The sequence below is a fragment of the Danio rerio genome, chromosome 5, assembly GCF_049306965.1.
Source record: "Danio rerio strain Tuebingen ecotype United States chromosome 5, GRCz12tu, whole genome shotgun sequence".
Taxonomy (NCBI): domain Eukaryota; kingdom Metazoa; phylum Chordata; class Actinopteri; order Cypriniformes; family Danionidae; genus Danio; species Danio rerio.
Window position 1 is genome coordinate 60580679 of NC_133180.1, and position 26728 is coordinate 60607406.

The window sequence follows — 26728 nt, forward strand, 5'->3', positions numbered from 1 at the left end:
CAAATTAAGATAATTCAAATTCAGATTGTTTTGGCATATTTTAAACTCCATATCATTTTGGTCACAAATTTATTTTACTTTACTTAATTTATTTTCGACTGAGTATTTCCCTTTTTTTTGTTGTAAAGTTTATTGTTTTTGGTTATAGTCCTCTATGTCTGTGTTTGTGTCTCTTGTTTGTCTTGTGCCTTGTCTCCATGTTCCCTGGTCCTGTCCAGCCGTTTAGTAATTATATAAATATAATTGTATGTGTTGTATCTGCTGGGGGGACTCATTCCCTGCAGAGTTTCTTCTTATTACCCTTCTTATAGGTGTTTCTTAATCTGAAGAACACATAAATTCCGCATCAAGACAATTTGCATCAAGACAATTTGCTGGCAGCTTTTGTTTATTAAGTCAATTTGTAGTTCTACATTTAATGTAAGTATTCTTCAGATTTTTTTGTATTTTTGCGCTGTGAAAGCCGAAGCAGAAAAATGTATGACATTACCACTTGTCAATAACTACTAAATTTCTTCATTCATCATAAAATCTAAAAGGATTTAGGTGATATACAGATTAAAAACTTGATTAATAATCACTCTAACAATATTGAAATTAGTTACTCTGAAGGCCATGTTAAATCTGTATCCCAGTCCTTTAATTCTGAACAAGTCTTTTTTTTTCTGTGTCAATGTGATGTGAAATTAAAAGTAGACAAATGCTTCAGCGTCTATATTAAGGCAGCTCTTTAAAACATGTTATAAAGACAGTCCTGTTTTTCCAGCTTTGCATGTTATGAGAATTTTATGCACACATACAAAAACTTGATCGCAAACAGGTATATGAGTGAGTAAATGGAAATGTTTTGAAAAAGATGTTGCAAATGCATAAGCCGGGACTTAATTCAGTTGAAAATTTACATTAAAAATATACTTATGCAAACAAACTGTATGTGTTTTAACAACTTGTGACAATTAAATATATACTGTGAAATATATAGTGTGAAAAAATGCAGTTATTTTCATAATGAGTAATTTCTCAATCTGACCACATGATGTTAGTGTAACACAATTAAGTTTTATTCTTTGATACTTATTTATATACATGGATAAAGCAAATGCATTTAAAAAGACATTTTAGGCTACCAGAAAATACAGTTTGCTACAGAAAATATAAAACCAACAGATGAACTTTGGGGGAAACATAAAATGAAAAGTCAGACAGGAATTTGAAAAAAAAGAACATTAAAATGAATGTAAACTTGATGTGAAACCGAGTAAAAGTAAACTACTAATACTACTGTAAACTACCTATAGTACTATTCAACATTGTATTTTACTTTAGTAATGTTATGAATGGGAGTGCTTTTAGCTTGTTAGCAAATATTCCCAGTGTTTCTTGTTTGCTGTATGAGCACAAAGTGCACCTGTAGAAATTGATAGGAGTGTAATTGGAGATGATTTGCCACAGGCAACAGATGCAGTGAAGCCAACACAGTTGAGTAGTCCTCTCACAGACAAACTAGGTGCTTTAGAAATTTTACTTGACAATCATTTATCACTTCAGTCTTGTAGATTATGTAAAGTCCTATTTAAATGATGAGAACTTTTCAATAAGGAGTGTTATCAGAGAAATATTTCTGCATGAAGCGGAGAACATATCCACCTGAAGATGACATCTACAATATTTTTTCCGTATGCACTCTTTTTTGGGATTGGGCTGCAATGTGTTCAAATGAGACTATACACAAACCGGTGGGCAGTCAAAATAACTGGAGGCCCTGAAGCTGCTGACCTTATTGCAGAAAAATATGGATTTGTGAATATGGGCCAGGTAAGTGTACAAAAATGTTTTCTAGTGAAAACACTTCATGTTTTACTCTCTAGTTGAAACTAAACTCTTTAACGATATAAGCTGGATATCATTTCACATGTATTCAACATTGTTTTTCCGCAATGCTTGTTTCCTTTATCAAAGTACTTATTGTGATGCTAAAAGATTTATAAAAATATATTATTCATTCAAATATGGAGATATGTGATGATACTGTGGTAATGGTGTCATGGTTTGGCTTATTGACATAGAAATTGCAAGGTTTCAAGAGGGTTCAATTTCTGCCAAGATAAAACTCCATAAACAAACTCACATTCCTATGAACATATGGTATGTGAACACAAACTTTTTTCTTTAAATTTAGTTTTCTCTTCAAATTAGTCTTTCATTTTTACAAAGCCCATGTCTCTGGGTCACTGGCTCTTCTATAATACATGTGTTTAACCATGCAAGACTGGGCTTCTAACCCTGATGGCATCTTATACCCTCCTACAGTTAGTTAACCAACTGACACATTTCTATTCTCCATATAACAGAGAATTGCAAACTGTCTGTACAAATTAATAGAGCTACTGTAAACATAAAAGACATAATTCAGTGACAAAGGAAATTCGTAGGATTTTTACATGGTATTCTGAATGAAGGACTATAAGCCAACTCTACTCTTGCTGTAAATTATATTGTAAAGGCACTGTGCAAAGTCAAAGTTTAAGGACAATGATATTTACATATTATTTTTATACTTAGAAGTAATACATGTTCAGCAAGAAAACTTCATAAAATGTAAAATGTTGCATTTCTATTTCAAAGTCAAAATTTCCTGCTTTGATAAATGTATTATCTCTCTGCATTTCACCCCAAAATTAAATGTGACTCAATATTTGCTTCTCCAAGCTGTTCCAAACTTGAAATTATTGTATTTCAAATGAGGGAAATTATTTTCTCCGTGAAACACAAATAAAGACAGTAGCTATATGAGCTCATTTTGTCCTATTTTTGAGAGTATACAATCAGAAATTGAGAACATAATCAACAGAAGAAGGCTCTAAGACAAATTAATGTTTAATTATTGAATTGGACAAATTCTGACTGAGGAAATAAGCTGGCCAGTTTGTTATTTGCCTCGGCGGCCATCTTTGAAACACCTCTAGGGCAGTATGCTCAGGCATTCTGTCTGAATGAAGGAACATCAAATTTTCCAAAACTGCATGCCAAGCTTACCATTGAATTTCATATTAGAAATCACCAATAAAATTAAACAACAACTGTGTCTTTAGTTTCATTTCTTAACATCTAAATCACACAAAATCTGCAAAAACTCATGTCTGGTCCAAACCTGAGTGAGGTACAAGTGACATGTCTTGTGTATTCTATAGTCTTTGCTATAGGCTACTGTCTTTTATTTAAACAAGTTTTAAACAGATTTATTATTGTTTTGGGTTTTTTTTTTTTAATGATGGATGATATATATTTTTAAAAAAGCTTTTTTTTATGTTTCTTTGTTCAACATTTATAATTAAAAATTCTAATCTAAATAAAATAAATTGTAGTTTCATTGCACACTTGTAAATAAACACTTTATGCTAAAACAGTATGGTAAGCACTTTTACAAAAATGTAGAAGATGATTTTGTTGCATAAGAAAGTGTGGTTATGATCACCATCCAACAAGCTAATCCAGCAAAAAGAGTGTGTGCTTAAAATGTCACTAAAATGCAGTCATAAAACCACATAATTTAATAGAAGATAAATTGAACAACTGCAAAAAAGGTCCTTTTGAAAGAAAAAAAATAACCACTTCTTTCAATAGGCTGCCTACGGGCCTGAAAGATATTTTAAAGTACATTGGTAACTCCATGTCTTAAAAAAAAAAAAAAAAAAAAAAACTATTGTAATCAAAGTCTACTGTTTTCCCAAAATTCTTTCAATAAACTTATTTTGTATTCAACAGAAGAAAGAAGATAGTAAATCTCTTAAACAAGTGAAGGATGAGTGATTAATGACAAAATTGTGTAAATCTCTTTATGCAAAACAGTAATAATAAAAATCAATAATAATTTGCTTGTGAACCAAATTAGCATTATAGACTGATTTCTGAAAGATATCACACCGAAGATTGGTTAACAAAAATCTATTTAATCACAAGATAGATTTTTTTAAGAGAGAGAAATCTTTAAAGTTAATTTAAATTGTAATAATATTTCATAATACTGTTTTCACTGCTTTTCCAATCAAACAAACACAATCTCGATTAGCATAAGAGTCTTCTTTCAAGTAATCTCTGAGGTTTTGTTGCTTAGAGTAATTTTACGTTTTAGGGCATGTTTAAATTATAGTGGAAATCATGAAATTTCTTTGACTTTTATTTTCTTTTTAGGTTTTACTCTCTGTGTAAACAGAAAATGTTTTGTCAGATCTGATTGAAAACGTTGTGTTTGGTAACATAAGTTCCTTTACCCTCAGTCAAATGACATGTGTAACTGCCGCCCACTATGGGGCTGTTTAGTTCCGGTTAAATCTGGTATGGTTTCAGCCAACATCATAATGTCAAGGCACGGGGTGTCAAAGAGTGATCAGCAGCCAAAGTTTAAGCTCAGCTGAATTGTGTAGCGGTAGCTCAGGTTGCCTCTAATGGTAAGTCTATCAGCGGTGTAGAATAACTCTTTTGTTGTTTCAAAGTCATACGTCAGGCATAGATACATAATTTATATCTCTGTCAGTCACATCTGAGCAGCGGTGGTGTATACAAAACACAATCTTCCTCCTCTTGTGCTGCTGCAGATAGGTGGGCTAGTGGACCATTACCAGTTCCAGCACAGTGGAATCATCAAACGATCCACTATTAAAAGCAAAGGGAATCACAGTCTCATCACCATGGAGACCAAGGTAAAAGGATCATATACCTTCAGTCACAGAGACACCACTGAATAGTTAATAAGTTAGACTACACCACTCTATAAACACCCCACACTTACCAAAACTGATTAAGACAGTGGTGCACCAAACATGGATGCATCCTTAAACTTGCCAAAAACGAAACGATAATTATTCTTAATAAATATTTCATTTCATTTAATTGACTGTGGTTTGTGAAGCATGTAATGTAGTGAAGCATGCACGCTAAAGCACATCATCGATATGTTCTGATGCTATAGGTGGAGTGGATCCAGCAGCAGATGGTTCAGAAGAGAGTCAAAAGAACTGAAACAATGGACCAAACCCATGATGGGAGTTTCAATGACCCCAAATGGGACAGCATGTGGTATATTGTTAGTATGCAACACACTGCAATTTTACATTTAGTAAATGAAACCGTGAAATTGAGTGCTAAATTCTATGCAGGGTGTTATGGTGCAATGTGCTTATGTTCATGTTTTAAAGACACTTGTTGTTGGTATTTGGTTAGTTTAGGATTATGTTAATTAGTATGGTATGAATGATGTTCAGACTGATTTGTTCAACATTTGTGGTGCTATGCTGACATGGTGTATAAGCTTAGTTACTGTTTTGGTGGTGTGGTTAGATTTAAGGGTGGGTTAACATGTAAAGAGTGGGTCAAAAGTGTAATTATATAATTCCTTAATTACAGATGTAATGGCATGCTGGTGATTTAAAAAATTCTAAATGCACCACTATACTTGGTACGTATTTTCAATGTTTTAAAATAAGCTTATCCTGCCCAGGCTGTATTTATTTAATTAAAATACTGTACAGTACAAATTGTAACATTGTGAAATGTTATTGCACTATAAAATAACTTTTCAAAAGTAGTTTATAATATAATTTAATCATTTATTCCAGTCATTTTAAAGAAGAATTTTCAGCTTCGTTATTCCAGTCTTCTAGAGTTAGATGATTCTTCAGAAATCACTCTAATATTAATGAGTATAGTTGTTATTATTATTGGTCACACTTTACAATAAGGTTCATTAGTTTATGTTAATTAATGCATTTAAAAGGATGAACAAACAATGAACGATACATTTACTTCTGTATTTGTTTATGTTAGTTAACGTTAGTTAATGAAAATACAATAGTTCATCATTAGTTCATGTTAACTCATGGTGCATTAACTAATGTTAACAAGCATAAACTTGAATGTTAATAATGCATTAGTAAATGTTCAATTATGATTAATAAATTCTGTACATGTGTTGTTCATGATTAGTTCATGTTAGTAAATGCATTAACTAATGAACCTTATTGTAAATGTTACCTTATTATTAATATTATTATTAATCATGTTAATAGTAATAAAAAGCAAAAATGAATGGACTAATAATTACATTTGAAAATACATACAATAAGTAATAAATAAATATTTAATAAATAAGTATTTAACTTTTTTTTTACATTTAATAAAAAATTTAAAATTAAAATGACCCCTAACTTTTGACTGGTAGTGTATGTACACTGCAATGTTTACATTAAGTGAATTTTTTTATATTTCTAAGCCACATGGACAGTGCAATGGGCTTCAAGCGGTGCTCCACCAGCCATCTGTTTACAGTTCATCAGAAAGCAATATGCATAAAAATACAGGTTATAAATGTAATCAGGGCCACATACCATGCTGTGTAGTTATCAGAAAACAATTGAACATGTTGAATCAATGTATTCTATGGCACATTCAATATAATGTGAGGTCTTTGTTGTTTGTGGCATGTGGTTAAAATGTGCTGCCAAATGTACTTACAAGCATTTATACTTTGCAGAAATTTGATTTCTGTTGTAACTTGCATGTCATGAGTTTACATAAATGTGTAATCTTTTTTTTAAATACTGCATTAATTACACTAGCTCTGATGTTAGTCAGCACATCAAATTAGTAATGTATTTCTGTAAATTATGACTTATTATTTTTACTTATTGTTTTTAATTTGATTTTGAAACATTCATTCATTCATTCATTTTCTTGTCGGCTTAGTCCCTTTATTAATTCAGGGTCGCCACAGCGGAATAAACCACCAACTTATCCAGCAAGTTTTTATGCAGTGGATGCCCTTCCAGCCGCAACCCATCTCTGGGAAAATTTTTAAACATATTAATGTAAATATAATTTAAAGAGAAGCTACTTCTATGATTAAACTTAAGTAAACTTAAGTAACGTAAGTCCTTTTAATCACATCCAGATGGTCATTTATTTTATTGATACTACAATATTAAATGAAATCAATATAAAAAAATGTATACTATATTATAAAGTATAAATAATAAAGTAAAAAAAAAAATTGAGGTTTTGGCATCACAGTGGCGCAGTGGGTAGCATAGCACGATCACCTTACAGCAAAAAGGTCACTGGTTCGAGCCCCGATCAGCATTTCTGTGTGGATTTGCATGTTCTCCCCATGTTCGCGTGGTTTTCTTCCAGATGCTCCAGCTTCCCCCACAGTCCAAAGACATGCTCTGTAGGTGAATTGAATAAGCTAAATTGGCTAGGTGTTTCCCAGTGTTTGTGTTTGTTTGTTTTGTTCCCAGTTGGGTTGTGGCTGGAAGGGCATTCGCTGCTTAAAACATGTGCTGGACAAGTTGGCGGTTCTCTCCGCTGTGGTGACCCCTGATTAATAAAGGGACTAAACCAAAAAGAAAATGAATGAATGAATGAATGAAAGAATGAATGAATGAATGAATGAGATAAGATTTAAGATTTCAGTTCACTAGAAAGATACATTCAATGCAATTAAGTGCACATCTTTATTGAGAGTCTTGTGATAATCTACATGTATTGAAACATACTAAAATTTGTTACATTTGTCTACTGCTCTATAGCACTGTGATCACAACTGCTTAACCGACATGAACATTCAGGCCGCCTGGCGCAGGGGCTACACTGGGAAAGGAGTTGTGGTCTCCATTCTGGATGATGGGATAGAGAGACAACATCCAGACCTAAAACAGAACTATGTAAGTGTCTTTATTTTCTTGTCATTTTGTAAAAATGTGAGTTGAACCTCGTTATCCCCGATTGAACTCTCTGTTCTCTGATGAGGATTTGTGGCCCTGGAAAAGTATAAGCATGGACTGCCATTTGAACTTTTCTCAGTTTCTTAAAATACATTTGCTATAGTCTAATGACATTCTATTCAGCAAAAATGTTACAATGACAAAATGACAAATGTTAGTATTGTTATAGTACAATTTTTTATCTTTTTAGTGACATGATTATTTGACATAGGTTGTATAGGCACAGGCACATACTGCATACTGTATGTTATATATGTGTTGTGCTGAATTTGATTTGCATTTTATTTTTACTGTACAAATAAAAATAAGAGTTTTTGAGTTATATTTTAGTTATATTTATAATTAGTTAACTTAAAAATGAAGATTCTGACATCATTTACACTCCCTCCACTATTTCCAAACCTTTATGAGTTTCTTTCTTTTATTGAACACATACAAAAATATTTTGAATATTGGACCCTAAAACCATTGATGTTGATGGTATTTGATTTTCCTTCTATGGATGTCAATGGACACAGATTTCCAATATTATTTAATATATGTTCTTTAGCAGAAGAAAGAAACTGATAAAGGTTTTAAACCACTTGATGGTGAGTAAAAATGAGACTTTTTTTTTTGTTCATTTTTGGTGACTCGAGTCCTGTTTGTGCATGTGTGTGCATGTCTGTGTGTGCGTGCGTGCGTGCGTGTGTGTGTGTGTGTACCCACATTCTGTTGGCAAACTTAAAAAACGAGCCAAGTCTTTAACAACTTAGATTAAGGAAACAATTTAAAAAAATGTAAATAAAATTGTATATTTAGCCTAAAAAAGTTGGTAGTTTAAGCCCAATGTATTAAATGCTTAATGTATGGAGATGTCCATATCTGCAATGCTGTCTGAATGAGGTGTAGACATAAATTAATGTTCCCTGCTGCATTACCTTACAAAGGATTCTTGAAATGTTAACACCTTTTGCTGTGATATCTTATTGAAAATGTTTATATTTGTCAGCACATGAATGTTTTTGTGTTGTTTATTTATTTATTTGTTTGTTTATTTGTATTATATACTTTATGGTATATTTTGTTCTTTTTACTATATATTTCTTATTGGTAAGACTTTAATTTAATTTAATTTAATTTGTGAATTTGTGCCTTTTTCACATTTTGTTGACTAAACGTTGCATTGCAGCTACATGCCAATTACTTGTCACTTGAGTATTAGTAGTCTGTCTGCTGTCTGTAGACTGTCTGCTGCTCATATCATACTGCTCCTTCAACAGACATTTAATATGACAGACATTCAGCAGGATTCCTGACTCTAACTGCAGTTCGGCAGTTTCACTTTAACTCATTAACATTTCATTCATGCTGGGGTATTAGACTCAAATAAGGAGTAAGGACTGGTGAGAGTGCTATGGAATTTTTTAACGCACGCCAAATGAAAAGAAATAAAATTGCTTATTTCGCGATGTGTGTGTGTGTGTGTGTGTTTGTGTGTGTGTGTGTGTGTGTGTGTGTGTGTGTGTTCATGTTTGCGCGGTCCTTTACTGACCGCGTGTGTGGACCTTGTCTGAAAATATGGCAAAAAGTCCTATATGTATGGTAATTGCTTGATCGCAGTGTTTACTTCAGTAATGCCACTAATATATGCATACTCCACGTCCACTTAATTTCATCTCTGATTAGTTCAGTGATGAGTTATATTTGAGTATAATTTGAGTAATGAGTAATATTTGAATTACAGCTCAAAATTCATGTTTACCTAAATAAACAGTCATATATATATATATATATATATATATATATATATATATATATATATATATATATATATATATATATATATATATATATATATATATATATAAAGAAACTTTGCAAGTACATGTCAAGTAACACTAACCCTAACCCCAGCCTAGTAATCTACTTATAATTTATTGAGAATTAGCTGGCATGTAGATGCAATGTAACTTAAATTAAATAAAATGTGTTAAACGGACCATCAAAATAAAGTGATACCTTAATTTTAGTAGTATAATTGTATATGACAATAGAAAGTTAAAGACAATTTAATGTTACATTTTGTAGCTTAATAAACTCTTTAAATAATTCTTTAAGCACATTAAAGCACATTACCTTTTGTACTTTGTTTGTACTTTGTACTTCAAGTAAATTTGAAAAGGAAGACTTTTACTGCATTAATATTTCAATGAAGTATCTGTGCTTTTAATCAAGTGCTTGATTTCTATACTTTGTCCACCCTGGTGACTAAGATTTTTACAGATTCCTATTCCCTAACCCCAGAAGTCAGCAACAGTTGTTTTAAAAATTCATTCTATGTTTATAAGGATGCACGTGCCAGCTACGACGTCAATGGGAATGATCCCGATCCAACACCACGTTATGATGTCACCAATGAAAACAAGTCAGTCCATTTCCAAACTTGTGACCTAATAGTCTTATTTCTCCCAGTCTTCACATATTTAGATTTTACATTTAAAAATTATTTTATTTGTTATTTGTCTAAAGACATGGAACAAGATGTGCTGGTGTGGTGGCTGCCTCTGCAAACAATTCCCTTTGCATTGTTGGAATTGCTTACAATGCGAAAATTGGTGGTGAGTTGTCTCAATAGCTGTATTACAGTGTGGACTATATACTCTCCACTATTATGCAATAATAATACTTATTGATCTCTCCCTGCACATGTAGGTGTGCGTATGCTAGATGGTGATATGACTGATATGGTAGAAGCCCAATCTCTAAATTTGAGACAGCAGTATATTGACATCTACAGCTCCAGCTGGGGTCCGGATGATGATGGCAGAACAGTTGATGGCCCTGGCCCTCTTGCTCGACTTGCTCTAGAGAATGGCATACGCAAAGTTAGTGTGCTTATGCTTGTCCTATACATATTACCATCATATACACTAACTTGGACACATACATGTATTAAGTTTTTATTATATAATATTTATGGTTTAGTTCAAACCCTGTATTTAAATTTAATAATCAGAAAGTTTTGAACATTTTAAAAAAACTTATTTAAAGTGAGCAAAAATTATATTGAATAAAAATAACACTATGTAAGGATGAGATTCTTTACTACGTATTGGAGTTCAAATATAAAATATTGTACAGGATTTTTTTTTAACTCAGCTCCTCCTCTGACTACTCTATGCTACCAGATTGACAACACAGACAGAAGTGAGCATGCCAGACAACACAGCCTTACTTTTTAAGCTGTTCAGCTAATGTTTATGATTGTATTATCTGTATTATTCACAATTTTTTTATCAAGAATAGTCAACTTGCTAACAGCAACTTTAAGAGAAATTACATGTGAAGTTGTATGTATATTTTAGTGATCTACATTAGTTTAAGTCTTAGTTTAAAATAAAACATTGGCATATATAGATATACTGTATATTTTTGGGTTTATCTAAAGTATTTTTAGTGACACTTGTCACTTGACATTCAAAAGAAAATTTTCATTTTCATCGTTTTCATTTTCCCCAAAACTTATAGTATTGTTATGACAAAAAAAAGACAATTTGTTGGCCCAGTTTGCGTAAACAGGGGTATTTTCAAAACCACAGTTTTTCTATGTGGCCATTTGTCCACAAATGCAGCATCATGTGACCGAAACCAAAACTTTTTGAAGACTCCTGGCAGGGTGAAGATGTTCAGAAACTCTGCTAATGTGTGGTCATGTGTGTGGTGAAACTGGAGTTTTTTGTCTTATGATGTTGAATGCAGAGTCTTTTCTGCCAACTATGTCTTTCTGCAGACTGGCTAACATAACTTTATTCTTATGATTATATCACCACCTATAGGTTTGGTGATGCATCATAGTGTGTTTTGCATTTACATGTGCACATTGACCCACAAGTGGTCAGCCAGTAAGAGCGAAAGGGAACAGCGCCCCGTAGCGTTTGCTTAAAAAATTAAATGCAGCCTTAAATGCAGCCTTATGTCCACTGGACCAAATTAACATATAAAAATGAAATATTACAAAGAAATTAAGACTACTTCACCAATCACACAGAGATGTTTAAAATAATGCCAAACATGAATAAAGGGCTACAAGATACACCAAATTAAAACCTTGGACATTTTATGTGAAATGTGAATGATCTGCTCTGATGGAGAGGGTAACTTAAAGGTCAAGAAGGGGGGCCTTCCCACCAGGTGAGGTGTAGTTCTGTGTTTCCGTCCATGCTTGTATTGTCAACAGTTTTAGGATGATTTGAAAAAAAAAAAAAAAAAAACAGTTGATCAGCTGGTTTTCTGATCTTTTTTTTTCAGATCAAAAAGTTTGTTTTAGCGCCAGATAATTCTTGTGATCTTAACTCATAAAATGTTCACAGTAGTTCTCAGGGTTGATATAGAAAGACTTAGCCATCCTTACAGGACATAGCCTTAGAAAAACATTGGCTTGTTATAATCGTAAAAATGTATATATTTTTTTAATTTTTTTTTAAAGTATTTAAAACCATCCATTCCTATTTTCTTTTAAGGGCAGAAAGGGTCGTGGCTCTATCTTTGTGTGGGCTTCAGGAAATGGTGGTCAGAGTCAAGACCATTGCTCATGTGATGGTTACACCAACAGCATTTACACCATCTCAGTAGGCAGCACAACTCAGAGTGGCAGAAAGCCATGGTACCTGGAAGAGTGCTCTTCTACCCTGGCCACCACCTACAGCAGCGGAGACAGCCACAGTCCGGGTGTTGTGAGTAACTTAGTGTGTCATTGCATATCTGTTTAATGGTGTGCTGGAAGCAGTTTTTTATATAACAATTTGTTTTCAGGTGACGACAGATTTGAGACAACGCTGCACTGATGAACACTCTGGCACCTCAGCATCAGCTCCTATGGCTGCAGGAATCATTGCACTCACACTGGAAGCAAAGTAAATGTGATGTCCGGTCTACAGAATCTGTGCTCTGTGTGTTAAATAAGATTGTTTTGTTTGTTAGATCTGGCAATCAGTTTGTGATAAAATCTAGCAATGTATTTGTAACATATCAAAATGTGCAGCAATCCTAATTCTTAAGGCCACACCACTCTGAGCACATCCGATCTCACCTCAATCTCAGAAGCTATGCTGGCTCATGTCTGATTAGTACTTGGATTGGCCTGCAAATAACAGGCACTGTAAGCTTTTTGTTTAAGGGGTGGGACACACCAAGCTGATTCCGAACAACTAGTGCCAGTGAAACTAACTGTGTTGTCGGTTCATGTCAGGTCTGAAACCGGGAGATGAAATTCACACAGGCAGAGTAAACAAAGAGTTTAGTACCATTATCACAGTAATTGTCATTTATCACTTGGGGATTCACTCCTGCAAATATGTCTGATAATCTAATAATCCATATGATTTGGAAATATTTGTGAATGTTTTGTGAATATTTGTTGCTAAATAACCAATCAAAGCACTCTCTTCAGCCTATAACTGACTATACATGCTGATCTCGATCTGACGATAACCCAAGGAAGTCTAACAGCCAACAGTAGGCTTGGTGTGTCTATTCTTAAAGCCAGCAGTTATGGCTTCATTTTTTGGCAGTTGTGACTTAAGTTTGAGATTAGGGAAATGGACTGTGCAATGGAATGGGCAAAATGCCAAGCATAGTTTCAGTGTTGAGTTTTAGACACGAATACTTGTCGATATGTCCCTGTCCTTTCACTCTTTGCTTTCCTTATTCTTGAGGTTCTGCCAATTGGCAAGTGTATAGGCTTAATAATTCTTTTGGATTGCTCTATTTTTTACATTGGCTCAGAAAGAGTTAACTTAGAGGTAATTTATAACCTCATTAGTATTACTTGTAGTTAACGTTAGTATACCTCTTAACGCCTCTTAACATTAGTATTACATCTTAGAGGTAATTTATTTAGCTCATTAGTTTTGGTCATTTGCTCAACTGCTTTTTATCACATTGTTGAGCCAATTGTATTAAAATGAAATGTTATTCACCTTTATTTGATGAATACATATGAGAAATTAAGTAATTTGTTTGTTCTTTGTCTTCAGTCCAGCTCTGACCTGGAGGGACATTCAGCACATCATAGTTAAAACTTCAAGCCGTGGTCACCTCAGTGCTTCTGATTGGCAGAGCAATGGAGCTGGATATGATGGTAGACTAAACATGGATAAACATTACGCAAAACATTGATGTGTCAAATAAAATAATGCTCATATCTAAAACCATTTTAAGGGTTCATCATTTAGTTTTGATGGAAAAAATCTTAAGAATCTAAAGTAAAATCGAAAGGATTTTAAAAATTATAAAAAACCTCTTGCATACAAGATTTTTAACAGTTTGTGGATCAAATATGATAGGCTACAGTATGTTTATATAGTTAAATAACATTACTTATTATTAGTACTGAATGGAGTCAAGGCATCTACCAATAAAGGCTTAAAATCATACATTTAGTATACATAAGGTAGTGCATGTGATGTGAAAATCAATCATTGACTATACAGTTGTAAGTGTAATAAAGTGTACAGTGTGCACTACACTGTATTTTCATTGGCTGTTTTGCAGTTAGTCACCTTTATGGGTTTGGGTTGCTGAATGCTGAGGCCATGGTGAAGAATGCAGAGACCTGGAAACAAGTGCCTTCTCAACACATATGCGAGGAAAACATAGGCCAAAATGCCAGGTACAGTAGCTGTCTGATCATACTGAAGATTCTAAACTACTTTATATTTCTCATAAAACAGTAGTATATTGATAATACACAAGAACCTACGAGAAACACCACAAGAAATTTCTGAAATCAATACTTCTTTTAATTTTATGTTAGGATCATCAGTCCGGAGCGAGTGCTAAGGTCAGTGTTGAAATCCTCAGGCTGCTCTGCTCAGCGTCTGCAGCGGGTGGTTTATCTGGAGCATGTCATTGTACGTGTCACAATCACACATCCTCACCGTGGAGACCTGTCAATCACATTGACATCACCTTCTGGAACTACATCTCAGCTTCTAGCAAACAGGTACTAGTATGTTGTGCTATGCTTGTGCATGCCCAGAAATGTATGAATCTGTATAATGTTTTGTTATACTTGATTAACATCTTATATGTGTACATTAACCAACATTGCTTTAAAAAAATTAAATGTGTTAGCTGCTTAGAAGTGAAGGATTATATGATCGATTTTGTAATTCTGGCTAGACCAAATGATCACTCCAGTGAAGGTTTCATTAAGTGGGAATTTATGACGACTCACTGCTGGGGTGAAAGACTGGCAGGAGACTGGATCCTGGACATTAGAGACACCCCATCTCCACAGAGAAACAACCGACTCCAAGGTGCTCATCGCATTAAATAATAATACAAATAATTTAATAAGAGTTAAAATAGTGAAGTGATATCTGGTTTTATACTTTGAACATGTGAAAATAGTGTTATTTATTAAAAGTACATTTTTTATGTTTGTCTAGCAACATTAATAATAGTGTGTGTGTGTGTGTGTGTGTTTGTGTGTGTGTGTGTGTGTGTGTGTGTGTGTGTGTGTGTGTGTGTGTGTGTTTGTGTTTGTGCAGTTGTGCATTCATATGTGTGTGTATAATGAGATGGGTATGACATATGTATTACAAGACTGACATATGAGGACATTGCCCACGTTCCCATATCACCCTTTTTGAAGTCTTTTAAAGCATACATAGTATTTATTTATTTTTTTTTTTCTTCAAAAAGTTAAAATGTACACGTACAGTATGTTCCCTGTGAGAGTTCTAGTTAGGGTAGGATGATAGAAGATACATGTGTACCGTATAAAATCAATGGAAACCTATGCAATGTCCCCACAAACAAGAGTGTGTGTGTGTGTGTGTGTGTGTGTGTGTGTGTGTGTGTGTGTGTGTGTGTGTGTGTGTGTGTGTGTGTGTCTGTGTGTGTGTGTGTGTGTGTGTGTGTGTGTGTGTGTGTCTGTGTGTGTGTGTGTGTGTGTGTGTGTGTGTGTGTCTGTGTGTGTGTGTGTGTGTGTGTGTGTGTGTGTGTGTGTGTGTGTGTGTGTGTATACAGTATCATACATGCTTATAAATGCTTTTGTCTTTTTGATATAAACATTAAATCTAAATTAAAATTTTGAGTTTATTGGTACTCTAATTGATTATTAAGAAAGGTTACTTTAAAAAAAAATTCCTTTAAATTACTCTACTCTAAAAGTTACTCTAAGTTACTTTTTAAAAAAGCAGTGAAGCAGAATTTATATTTAGAAGGTTAAGAGTGTTATTAAAATATAATTCAAATTTAATCAATGTTTTACACAGATGTTAAACTTTCAATCTTTTTATGACAAGGCAAGATTACTACATGATTTTGATAAATTCATGAACTAAGTAGAAGAAAAGTTATATCAGTATAATAAATCAATCCCATTAATTCAATTATTTCATTATTTATTATTAATCAAACTGTGATATTAATATAATCATGTAATAATAGTGATAATCTTAAGACACTTAAAAGAAAACTGTGCACCATAAGAAACCTCTAATAGAATGTATTGTTTATCCCTTCTATATTGTTTGTATTAGGGAAACTGGTAGAATGGTCCCTAGTGCTTTATGGAACATCCACACATCCATACATACGACATGAACAGCCCCGTTCTGCCCAGCTGCCATCCGAGGATGAAATCACAGAGGAGTACAATGGTGATTTATTTGATTCTTTACAAGATGAGCAAATTACTTTACAGGATGAGTTAAATAAAATAATTCCTATATACAGTAGCCTTTTAACTATTTTTTTATTTCATTGCATACTAAAAATTAAGTGGCTTGTGTAAAACTGTATTAATTAAAATCTAGTGGCGTCTGCAAAGACTTTTAGACCTATCAGAGCTAAATTACTTTTTCTATGCCATTTTAAATGACTTGGTTTGATATTTTGTATTAGCTTTTTTAACAGACATTTATTCATTACATCAAATGACCACGTTTAGAGTTACTGTAAATATATAAACTTGTTTTCCCCCCCAAAACATAAGGTTCTTGTGACCCAGAATGTAGTGAGGATGGTTGTGAAGGACCTGGACCTCACCAGTGTGTTTCCTGCTTGAACCTTTTCCTAAAGTTCAAAAATAACACACGGTCAGACAATTTTACTATATTCTCCTCTATCCTTTTCTGCTTTAAAAAGGTTACTAAAGAATGTTAATTTCTTTCAGGACCTGTGTGTCTGAGTGTCCAAGTGGATACTGGGGGGATAAGAAAAGATGTAAGAAGTGTTACTCCTCCTGTAAGTCATGTTTGGGAAGCCGCAGTGATCAGTGCACAGCCTGTAAGTCTGGATACCATCTGAATGAGGAAAAAAACAACTGTGTGACCAGCTGTGAGGATGGCTACTTTCTTTACCATGGTAAAACTCGTGTCACAGATTGTTTGTCACTACTGGTGCATTCAAAATCAAAAACTAAATTCTCCTTGTCCTAATTAAGACATGTGGTTGTAATTTTTTGCATTGTTTACTTCTCCTATGTATATTGTTGGCGTAGTAATAATGATTTTTTCTATGCAGAGGAAAACCTGTGTAGGAAGTGTAATATTGAGAACTGTATGAAATGCACCTCAGCCTCCATTTGCACTGAGTGCTCTGAGGGCACAAGGTAATTCATTTTTATTTTATTTATAAAAAATACTTTATTTAATTTATAAAATACTTGACCCTTCCCAGAGGAACTGAAATGGCTTCTCTCTTTTCTCTCTTTTTTAAGCCTGGTGGGCAACAGATGTCAGAAGAGTTGTGAGGTGGGGAGTTACTACTCTGAGCCGGAGGACTCATGTGAGGCCTGCCACCCAGCCTGTGCTACATGTGCTGGTACAATCGACTGAAATACAACATATCAATAAAAACATTCACCAAATATACATATTCAGATCAGTTTGCCTGACATCTCAACACTCCTAACATTACTGTTATGATTAATTCTCTGGGATTGTTTTTTAGGCAACAATGATTAGGGATTTAAAACATTTTTACTTAGTTTTTGTAGTTAATAACTATCTATATTTTCTAATAAAACACATAGGCTCACTCATTTGAAGGTTACAATTTTTTAAATATTTTTTTCCCAATATTGAAATTATACTTTTAAAATTAGACGTTCATATATAAAGGAAAATGTTGTTTATACACACTGTAATGATATTTCAGAATTTCTAAATATGTTACTGTAATTTTCACAGTAAATTACATTAGTGTCACTTTATAGGATTTAACTGTTTAATTTTACGAATTCAGAATTTTATTGTGAAACTAGATATTAAAGTGAGGACAAACTTTATGGTGGCTTGAAAAAGCCAAGTCTGTAAGTTTGAAGTGGTTTTAAAGTGTAAATAGCATGTTATTAGTATAATTCTAGCTTGAATTAGCATGTTACTAGCATGAATTAACATGTCATTAGCATGATTCTAGCATGAATTAGCATGTTACTAGCTGGATTCTACCATGAATTAGCATGTTGTTAGCATGAATTAAAATGTTACTAGCATGAATTAGCATGTTATTAGCATGTTATTAGCACAATTCTAGCATGAATTAGCATGTTACTACTATGTTTCAAGCATGAATTAGCATGTTACTACCTTGATTCTAGCATGCATTAGCATGTTACTTGCTTATTCTACCATGAATTAGCACGTTGTTAGCATGAGTTAGCAAATTATTAGCATGAATTAACATGTTATTAGCACAATTTTAGCATGAATTAGCATGTTACTAGCATGTTTCAAGCATGAATTAGCATGTTACTAGCTTTATTCTAGCATGAATTAGCATGTTACTAGCATGATTCTACCATAAATTAGTGTGTTACTAGCATGAATTAGCATGTTATTAGCACAATTCTAGCATGAATTAACATGTTACTAGCCTATTTCTAGCATAAATTAGCATGTTACTAGCATGAATCTAGCATGAATTAGCATGTTACTAGCATGTTTCTAGCATGAATTGTTACTACCCTATTTCTAGTATGAATTAGCATGTTACTAGCATGATTCTAGCATGATTCTAGCATGTCACTAGCCTGATCCTACCATGAATTAGCATGTTGTTAGCATGTTTCTAGCATGAATTGGCATGTTACTTGCATGTTTTTACCATGAATTAGCATATTACTAGCATGATTCTAGCATGGATTAGCATGTTACTAGCATGTTTCTAGCATGAATTAGCATGTTGTTAGCATGATTCTAGCATAAGTTAGCATGTCACTAGTATGGTTCTAGCATGAATTATCTTGTTACTAGCATGTTTCTAACATGAATTAGCATGTTACTAGCCTGTTTCTAGCATTAATTAGCATGTTACTACCATGAATTAGCAGTTAGCGTTATTTTAACGTGTTACTTGCATGATTCTAGCATGAATCAGCTTTTTTATAGCATGAATTAGCATGTGCTAGCATGACTAGCATGTCACTAGAGTGTTGCTAACATCGTTCTAGCAAAATTTGCATGTCAGTAGAATGTTAAAACTATTAGTATGTGTTAGCTAGTCCCAGTCTATGAGACAGTTGCTAGGGTGTTGTAAGTGGTTTCTAGGGAGTGGCTAGAGGTCATCAGTGATTGGCTACTCTCTAGACTGAGTTGAATGAGGCTAGACTCTAGTCTGTATGACAGTGTGATGTAGAGTTATGAGCTCACAAAGGTTAGCCTTTTACAATGGAAGTCTATGGGGAAATTGCTAGTATGCTGTAAGGGGTTGCTAGATATGGCTATTAAGTTTAAAAAGTCATCAGTTATTGGCTGCTGGCTAGACTGAGTTAAATGAGCCCAGTTAGAAATCTGTAGGAAAGTCTGATGCAAAGTTATGAGCTCACAAAGTTTGACCTAATGTTAAGTCAATGGGACTTTTGGGAATTTTCTGGGTTGTTTTTTTTTTGGAAAACCGAAAGTTGGATCAGTCAGAAAAGATATAGCAACTCGAGTCAGACCAGTTTGAAGGTTTGACGAAAGTTTGATGTAGCTTGAAAGGCTTAGGAGGGGATACCCTTTAAAATTAGTCTCAGAAGGCGGAATAATAATAATAATAAGTTTATGTAGAATATCAGAATAGTTTTCTCAAACCACCATAATTAAGGCAGGCATCATGATGACAGGAAATTACTGTAAAATGTCTATATCTTTTGCATGTTAGTTACAAGAATTCAAACACTATTAATAGTTTATTCAACGTAGAAATTAATATACATTAGCTTTTATGCTAGTATAGGTTTTTTTTTAATATTTAGAAATATTTACAGAACTGTTGTTATTATGAAGTATCTCACAGTAATTTACATAAAGTACCATACTGAGAAAATAATGCAATTATTAGCCAGTATAATTTACTGTGAATTTAGGGTGAAATATTTTACAGTGCAGTATAAGTGTGATTCTTTTGTTAGTTTTGTCTTCATTTAAATCACTAGTGATCTTATTATATTTTATATATTGAATTGCTTATTGTTGTAATTATAAATTAATTGTTCTGATTCTAACCAGCAATTTTCAGCAGGTGTACACTGACCCCTAGGGGTCATATATGTAATACATAAAGAAGATTTACATTTTTCATATATTATTGCAGCATTTTAATACATGTAGCATAATTTCTATAGGCATTAATTATTGGATTTAATGCCTATTTTTAAAATATTGTTATAATTTTTGAATATGTTTGCATTTCTCCGATGTGAGTTACTTTATCACATGGGACTCTGAAAAAAGCTAACCAAATATGTTGAAACTATTGCTTATTTAATGAAATCATGATATATTGGTTAAGAATTATATTTCCTTCATTCATTCATTTTCTTTTCGCCTTAGTCCCTTTATTAATCAGGGGTTGCCAGCAGCGAATGAACTGCCAACTTATCCAGCATATGTTTTATGCAGCAAAATCCCTTCCAGCTGGGAAACACCCATACACTCTCATTCACACACAAACACTAAGGACAGTTTAGCTTACCCAATTCACCTATATCCCATGTCTTAGGACTTGTAGGGGAAACCAGAGCACCTGAAGGAAACCCATGTGAACATGGGGAGAACATGCAAACTCCACACATAAATGGCAACTGACACAGCCGAGGCTTGAACCAGCGACTTTCTTGCAGTGGTGCGACATCACTACCCACTGCGCCACCACGTCCCCCAGAATTATCATTTAAAACATAAAAAATTAAAAACAATTAAAAACAACTTTTTTCTTTCTTGATCACACATTTAAACACATATATGTAAGTTTGTTTTTTGTATGAAATATTTTTGGTTCATGTCTCTGTATAGCTGCAGGTCTGGAGTCATGTAATCGTTGTGCTGAAGGCTACCTGATGGAGAACTGGAGATGTGTGTCCTCTTGCAGTCAAGGTTTCTACGCAGAACAACAGAACTCGGACAATCAGAGCACCTGTAAAAGGTATGTGTGCTACATCCTCCAGCATTTATCATCATCCTGTCACTTTTTTTTTCAAGATTGTCCATTTGTGCAGGTGTGATGCAAGCTGTCTGGCTTGTGTCGGGCCAACTAAAACAAACTGCAGTGAGTGTGTAGACGGACATTCACTTCAGGATGGTGTCTGTGTTCTCAGCCACAACTGTGGCGATGGTAAGTTCTAGTTCTTCTTGTATGAAACCTATTGATGCAAAGAACAATAAAGTTGATGTTTCAGGTAAAACTACAACATACTTGGTTTGTGTTTCAGGGGAATATCAGGATGAGAGTGGAGAGTGTCAGTCATGTCATGTGTCCTGTCAGAAATGTAAAGGTCCACAGAGTGAGGACTGCCTCAGCTGCTTCATTACACAGTAAGACTTTTTTTAAGGATTACTTTCAGGATGAAAAGCTCATGACTGCTACAAAGTTATTGCCTGATGGGTCAGAACAAGACAGTGGAGCTGAAAGTACCATTTTTCATAAAACCTATTTTAAAAGATAACGTTTTAGACTGTGACGCGGTGACACAGTAAGTAGTGCTGTCGCCTCGAGCCTCGACTGGGTCAGTTGACGTTTCTGTGTGGAGTTTGCGTGTTCTCCCTGTGTTGGCGTGGGTTTCCTCCGGGTGCTCCGGTTTCCCCCACAGTCCAAAATCATGCAGTACAGGTGTGCCTGGAAAGCAAATCAGGGCTTTAAGAAAATACTTTTTTTTATTTCGTCCCATGTTTCTTTCATCCCCGCTCTTCCCATATCAAATATATAAGTCAAAAGTGTGTAACATGACATTATTACATTATATCCTATTATAATACATTATATCTTACATTACTACTCACCGTTATTTGCAATATATAGTGCTAAATTCAATGCAGATTGTTTTAAAGTAGATTTAGATGGATACTGTAAACAGGCAATATGCTAATCATGTAAATTCTGAGCATGTAATTGGTAATTGGTACATGCTATTAAAAAACTAAAATAAATATAAAATGAAGTAAAAAAAAAATAGTTAGACAATTCAACTGCATAATTTATTCTTCTGATATATGGAAAAGCACTCTTATCAGAATGTTTTCTTATTTGGTTTTGCATATCTATTGTTTTCCATCTAGTTAAATGCTGTTATTGAAGCAGTGGTGCTTTGTAATTTTGGGTGTGACCACTGCGGGCCGCTGTTGTTATACATCCAGTATAGATATATTCTGTTGTGTTGTGTTTCCCTGACATGATGCAGATGTGAGGAAGTGAAAGTAAACCTTTCTTTAAGTCCGATTCTTCATTTAAAACCAACAGGTTATGGGCCCAGAACGCTACAGTGAATGTGCTGAAAGGCTTATTGAAGATATTGAGCTATTATAAGAAAAAAAAAATTAGCTCAGAATCCAAGACAGTGGCGATTGTGCTGTTAAATTGATCAAACTATCCAACGTGGAAAGTGCAATGTCGGATGGCATTGATGAGAGACAGACTATGGGACTTGGTAAATGGTACTGAAGGTGATCGTGCACTAGCTACCATCGTATTGTCTATTGAACCGTCTATGCTCAATTTAATTGGAGAGCCTGAAGATCCAACTGTCGTGTGGAAAAAGTTATCGGATCAGTTTTAAAAGAAAACATGGGCAAATAAGCTAGCACTGAGGTGAAAACTATAATATTCCTTACAATTAAAAGATCGAGACTCAAGAGCACATTAAGGTTATGACAGAAACATTTGACGCACTGTCAGATGTGGGTGATCATATTGAAGAGGCAGATCGTGTAGTGCACCTGCTCGCGAGTTTACCAGATTCGTTCAATGTGTTAGTTACAGCACTTGAGGCAAGTGTGGATGTACCTAAAATGGTGGTTGTCACAGAACGATTGTTGTATGAAGAATGAAAACTGAGAGATCGAGATGTTGAAGACACTAATAATTATGGTAAAGCTCCGACTGGAAATCAGTTCTTAAAAGGAAAAGGACCAAACTGTCATCACTGCGGAAGATTTGGACACATCAATCACAACTGCAGAAATTACAACAAATGTGCTCAAAATAAAGACTTCAACAAAGAAAGCACAAAGGTAGGCTATAAACACAAAGCAAACAAAGCTCGGGTGAAAAGACAAAAAAATTGCTCAGATAGTGAAAGCATTGGATTAATTGTGAACTACGCGTTATCCTTAACTTCAGACAAAGGAATGGATAGCTGGATTATAGATTCTGGAGCTACTTGTCATATGTGGAATGGCAAAAGACAGTTTGTTGAGTTTAATAGCCTTGAGCCTCCACAAGAAGTTACATTTGGAGAAGGCTATTCTAATAAAACAACTGGATGTGGAGTTTTACAGCTCAAAATGACTCTAACAAATCATAAGACAAAGGAGCGTAAGCTAAATGATGTGCTGTATGTAACACAACTGTCATACAACTTACTGAGAGTGTCAAAAGTAACACAGTTGGTAAAAATGGTCAAGTTTACAGAGGACAGATGTTACATTACAGATGTAAATCAAAAGCTGATTGCTACTGCAACAAAAGAAGGCAGTCTCTATTATGTGAACTGTAGAGAGAGTAATCAGGTGCATGTAACAGAAAATGTGAATACATGTAAGGAGACTAAGGAACAGATCTGGCACCAATGTTATGGCCACCTAGGGATAGATAATCTGAAGAAGCTGCGCAGTGAGTGTTTAGTCGATTGTTTTGTCTTCTATGAGTCATGTGCTGAAGAAAAACACTATCGCAGTAAAGTCACAACCAGTGATCGAAAAAAGGCTGTTGAACCACTTGGCTTAGTGCACAGTGATGTCTGTGGAAAAATAAATGCAAAGTCCTTAAGTGGGGCTGAATACTTTCTGACGTTCATTGATGACAATACTCACTATGTGTGGGTGTATGTACTAAAGCAGAAAAGTTTTTCAGAAGTTCCTAGAATGGAAAGCAAGGGCTGAAAAATCTACAGAGAGACAGCTGAAAGTCTTACGCACAGACAATGGAGGAGAATATACATCATCTGTATTCCAGGATTTTCTGAAGAAAGAAGGAATTCAACATGAGCTCACACTGCCCAAAACTCCTGAACAAAATGGAGTAGCTGAACAAATGAATAAAACACTGGTGAAGACAGTGAGATCAATGTTAGCTGATGCAAAGTTACCTCAAAAGTTCTGGGCAGAAGCACTGTCTACAGCTGTGTATATAAGAAACAGAAGTCCAACAAAATCTGTGAGAGGAATGATTCCCTACGAAGACTGGAGAGGTGAGAAACCAAAGGTTGATCATCTGCACATTTTTGAATGTTCTGTATATGCACATGTTCACAAGGATAAACGAAAGAAACTGGATCCCAAAGCAAAGAAGTGTATCCTTTTAGGATATGGAACAGAAACAATAGATATCGACTCTATGATTCAAAACTTGCAAATGTGTTCTACAGTCAAGATGTGATATTTAACGAATCATATCATGTGTTTGAGAAGGAGCCTGTTGCAAATGAGGAAGGTGCTGTGAAACAATATGTTTAATTTAACTGTCAAGAACCTGCAAATGAGAACTCACCTTATATAACAGTTGAAAGGTGAGAAAACCACCAGATTATTATGGAGAATGGGTATCAGTAACGAGTAACCGGATAACTGAACCAAAAACTGTAAAAGATGTCCTGTCTAGTCCAGACAAGGCCAAATCGAAGGATGCTATGGAGACAGAAATGGAATTACTGTATGCAAACAATGTTTGGAATCTGGTTGAAAAAGGTTGAACCAAAAGGTTGAAAAGCTGTAGGCAGTAAATTGGTGTTCAAGGTCAAAGTTGATGCTGATGAAACTTTTGTAAGGCACAAAGCCTGTCTAGTCGCACAAGAGTTTTCACAAAAGTTTGGATCAGACAATAATGAGACATTCAGTCCAGTGGTCAGATTTGAGTCAGTAAGGACAATAATTGCTCTGGCAAATAAAAAGTGCACATGCAACAACCTGAAGGTTTTGTTGTCAAAAAAAGGAGCACCTAGTTTGCAAACTAAGTCGCAGCATTTATGACCTGAAGCAATCACCAAGATATTGAAACATTGTTCTAGATAAACAACTGAAGAAAATGGGATTCGTGCAGACCACAGGTGATCCATGCATTTATACTGCAGCAACATGTGATCACTGCGGGGCGCTGTTGTTAAACATATATTCTGGTGTGTTATGTTTCCCTGACATGATGCAGATGTGAGGGAGTGAAAGTAAACCTTTCTTTGCGTTCTTAGAGAAAAGAGTCAGAGTCTTCATTTAAAACCAACAATATACTGTATGTCATGAATGAGTTTATTATTTTATCCAGTATGCAATGCATTGCTTCCTGATATTGTTTATTGTCACCATTGACATTGCGGTCATCCTGTCTTTTGATGTCTGTGTTAAACTACATGAAACCAAAAAGCACAGTAGCAGGATCCAACTAAACATTATAATCACTTTGTGATTTCAAATGAATATTAGCTTCAATAAAGCGTCAGCATTAACTATGTTTTACATAAATATTACTAAATTTCAATGTACTTAACAGCTATGCATTCTGAACAAAATACTATTTTTACTTTCATTTTTGTTGCAAAAGATGATGTAGATTTGTGATGAAGGACAACCAATTGTTATTTAATGTTCTGTTATGTTGGAATATAATAGAGTTCCTGTTATGTCTATCTTGGTTAGTTGCTAATAAGTACATTTCCTTTCCTGTTTTTGTAGTTTGCTGGATTATGGTCAGTGTGTCGTCAGCTGCTCAAATGGGAAGTACCCTTCAGGTGGACAATGTCACCTTTGTGATCACACCTGTGCCCAGTGTGTTGATGCTGGTCCTTCTAACTGTACCAGCTGTGATACAGGTCAGTATGCATGTTTTCCCAGTAAATAAGTAAGCCCTAATGTGTGTGACCGCTACCGTTCTTTAAATTTGCATTAATTAATTTCTGATGAATAATTTTGATATTAAAATTGAGCAACTAAACAAAGACCCAAGCTCAATACGAATACATACCTCCCTGTATTTCACTACCCTCAAATTCACAACACACCGTGTTGCCGTGGGGAGCAAATTTCGGGAGTCTCCCACAAATGCATAGAGACTCCGGGATGCCCGCAAACGAATCTTAATCTTCCGGAAATCGCGCGTCTCCCCCCGGTCCTTAAATACCTTGCACACCCCTCTTTACCGCATCCCTTCCAGCTCTTCAGATACGTTCACTACGTAGGGCACAACTCTCCCCCACCACTCAGGTACATCGCATGCACTTGTGTCCACCACTCTTCAGAGCTGGAACAGCATTCAGATAGGCAATTCCTACAGATTTGAACAGGGCAAAACATATCACTGAAGCGATCGATACATTTACTGTATAGCTTTGGATATGAGAGATCTTAATCGGTAGTGGAAATTTCGGATTTTAAGAAAATGTTAAATGTAATAGAGCCCCGTTACATTATTCCTTGATAAGCCCATTTTAGTCAGATAATACCTGCTTTCAGATTCACTGAAATGGAAGGTGACAGTCAAACAACCCAGGC

At 34.6% G+C, this 26728-nt stretch overlaps 1 protein-coding gene across 1 annotated transcript in view; it reads left to right on the forward strand.

Annotated features, from left to right (window-relative positions):
• Nucleotides 1–1475: 1475 nt before the first annotated feature.
• pcsk5a (proprotein convertase subtilisin/kexin type 5a) overlaps nt 1476–26728 on the forward strand; it is an 84620-nt gene continuing 59367 nt past the window's right edge. Inside the window, exons 1-22 of the mRNA XM_021476634.3 lie at nt 1476–1815; nt 4596–4700; nt 4970–5083; nt 7584–7718; nt 10109–10185; nt 10290–10378; nt 10473–10645; nt 12281–12493; nt 12573–12673; nt 13796–13899; nt 14313–14430; nt 14575–14763; nt 14943–15079; nt 16310–16429; nt 16765–16867; nt 16945–17135; nt 17295–17382; nt 17491–17594; nt 21050–21179; nt 21253–21368; nt 21466–21568; nt 25913–26049. Of these exons, the coding sequence (XP_021332309.1) occupies nt 1654–1815; nt 4596–4700; nt 4970–5083; nt 7584–7718; nt 10109–10185; nt 10290–10378; nt 10473–10645; nt 12281–12493; nt 12573–12673; nt 13796–13899; nt 14313–14430; nt 14575–14763; nt 14943–15079; nt 16310–16429; nt 16765–16867; nt 16945–17135; nt 17295–17382; nt 17491–17594; nt 21050–21179; nt 21253–21368; nt 21466–21568; nt 25913–26049 (2809 nt within the window). The 5' untranslated portion in view covers nt 1476–1653. The remainder of the gene's footprint in view (nt 1816–4595; nt 4701–4969; nt 5084–7583; nt 7719–10108; nt 10186–10289; nt 10379–10472; nt 10646–12280; nt 12494–12572; nt 12674–13795; nt 13900–14312; nt 14431–14574; nt 14764–14942; nt 15080–16309; nt 16430–16764; nt 16868–16944; nt 17136–17294; nt 17383–17490; nt 17595–21049; nt 21180–21252; nt 21369–21465; nt 21569–25912; nt 26050–26728) is intronic.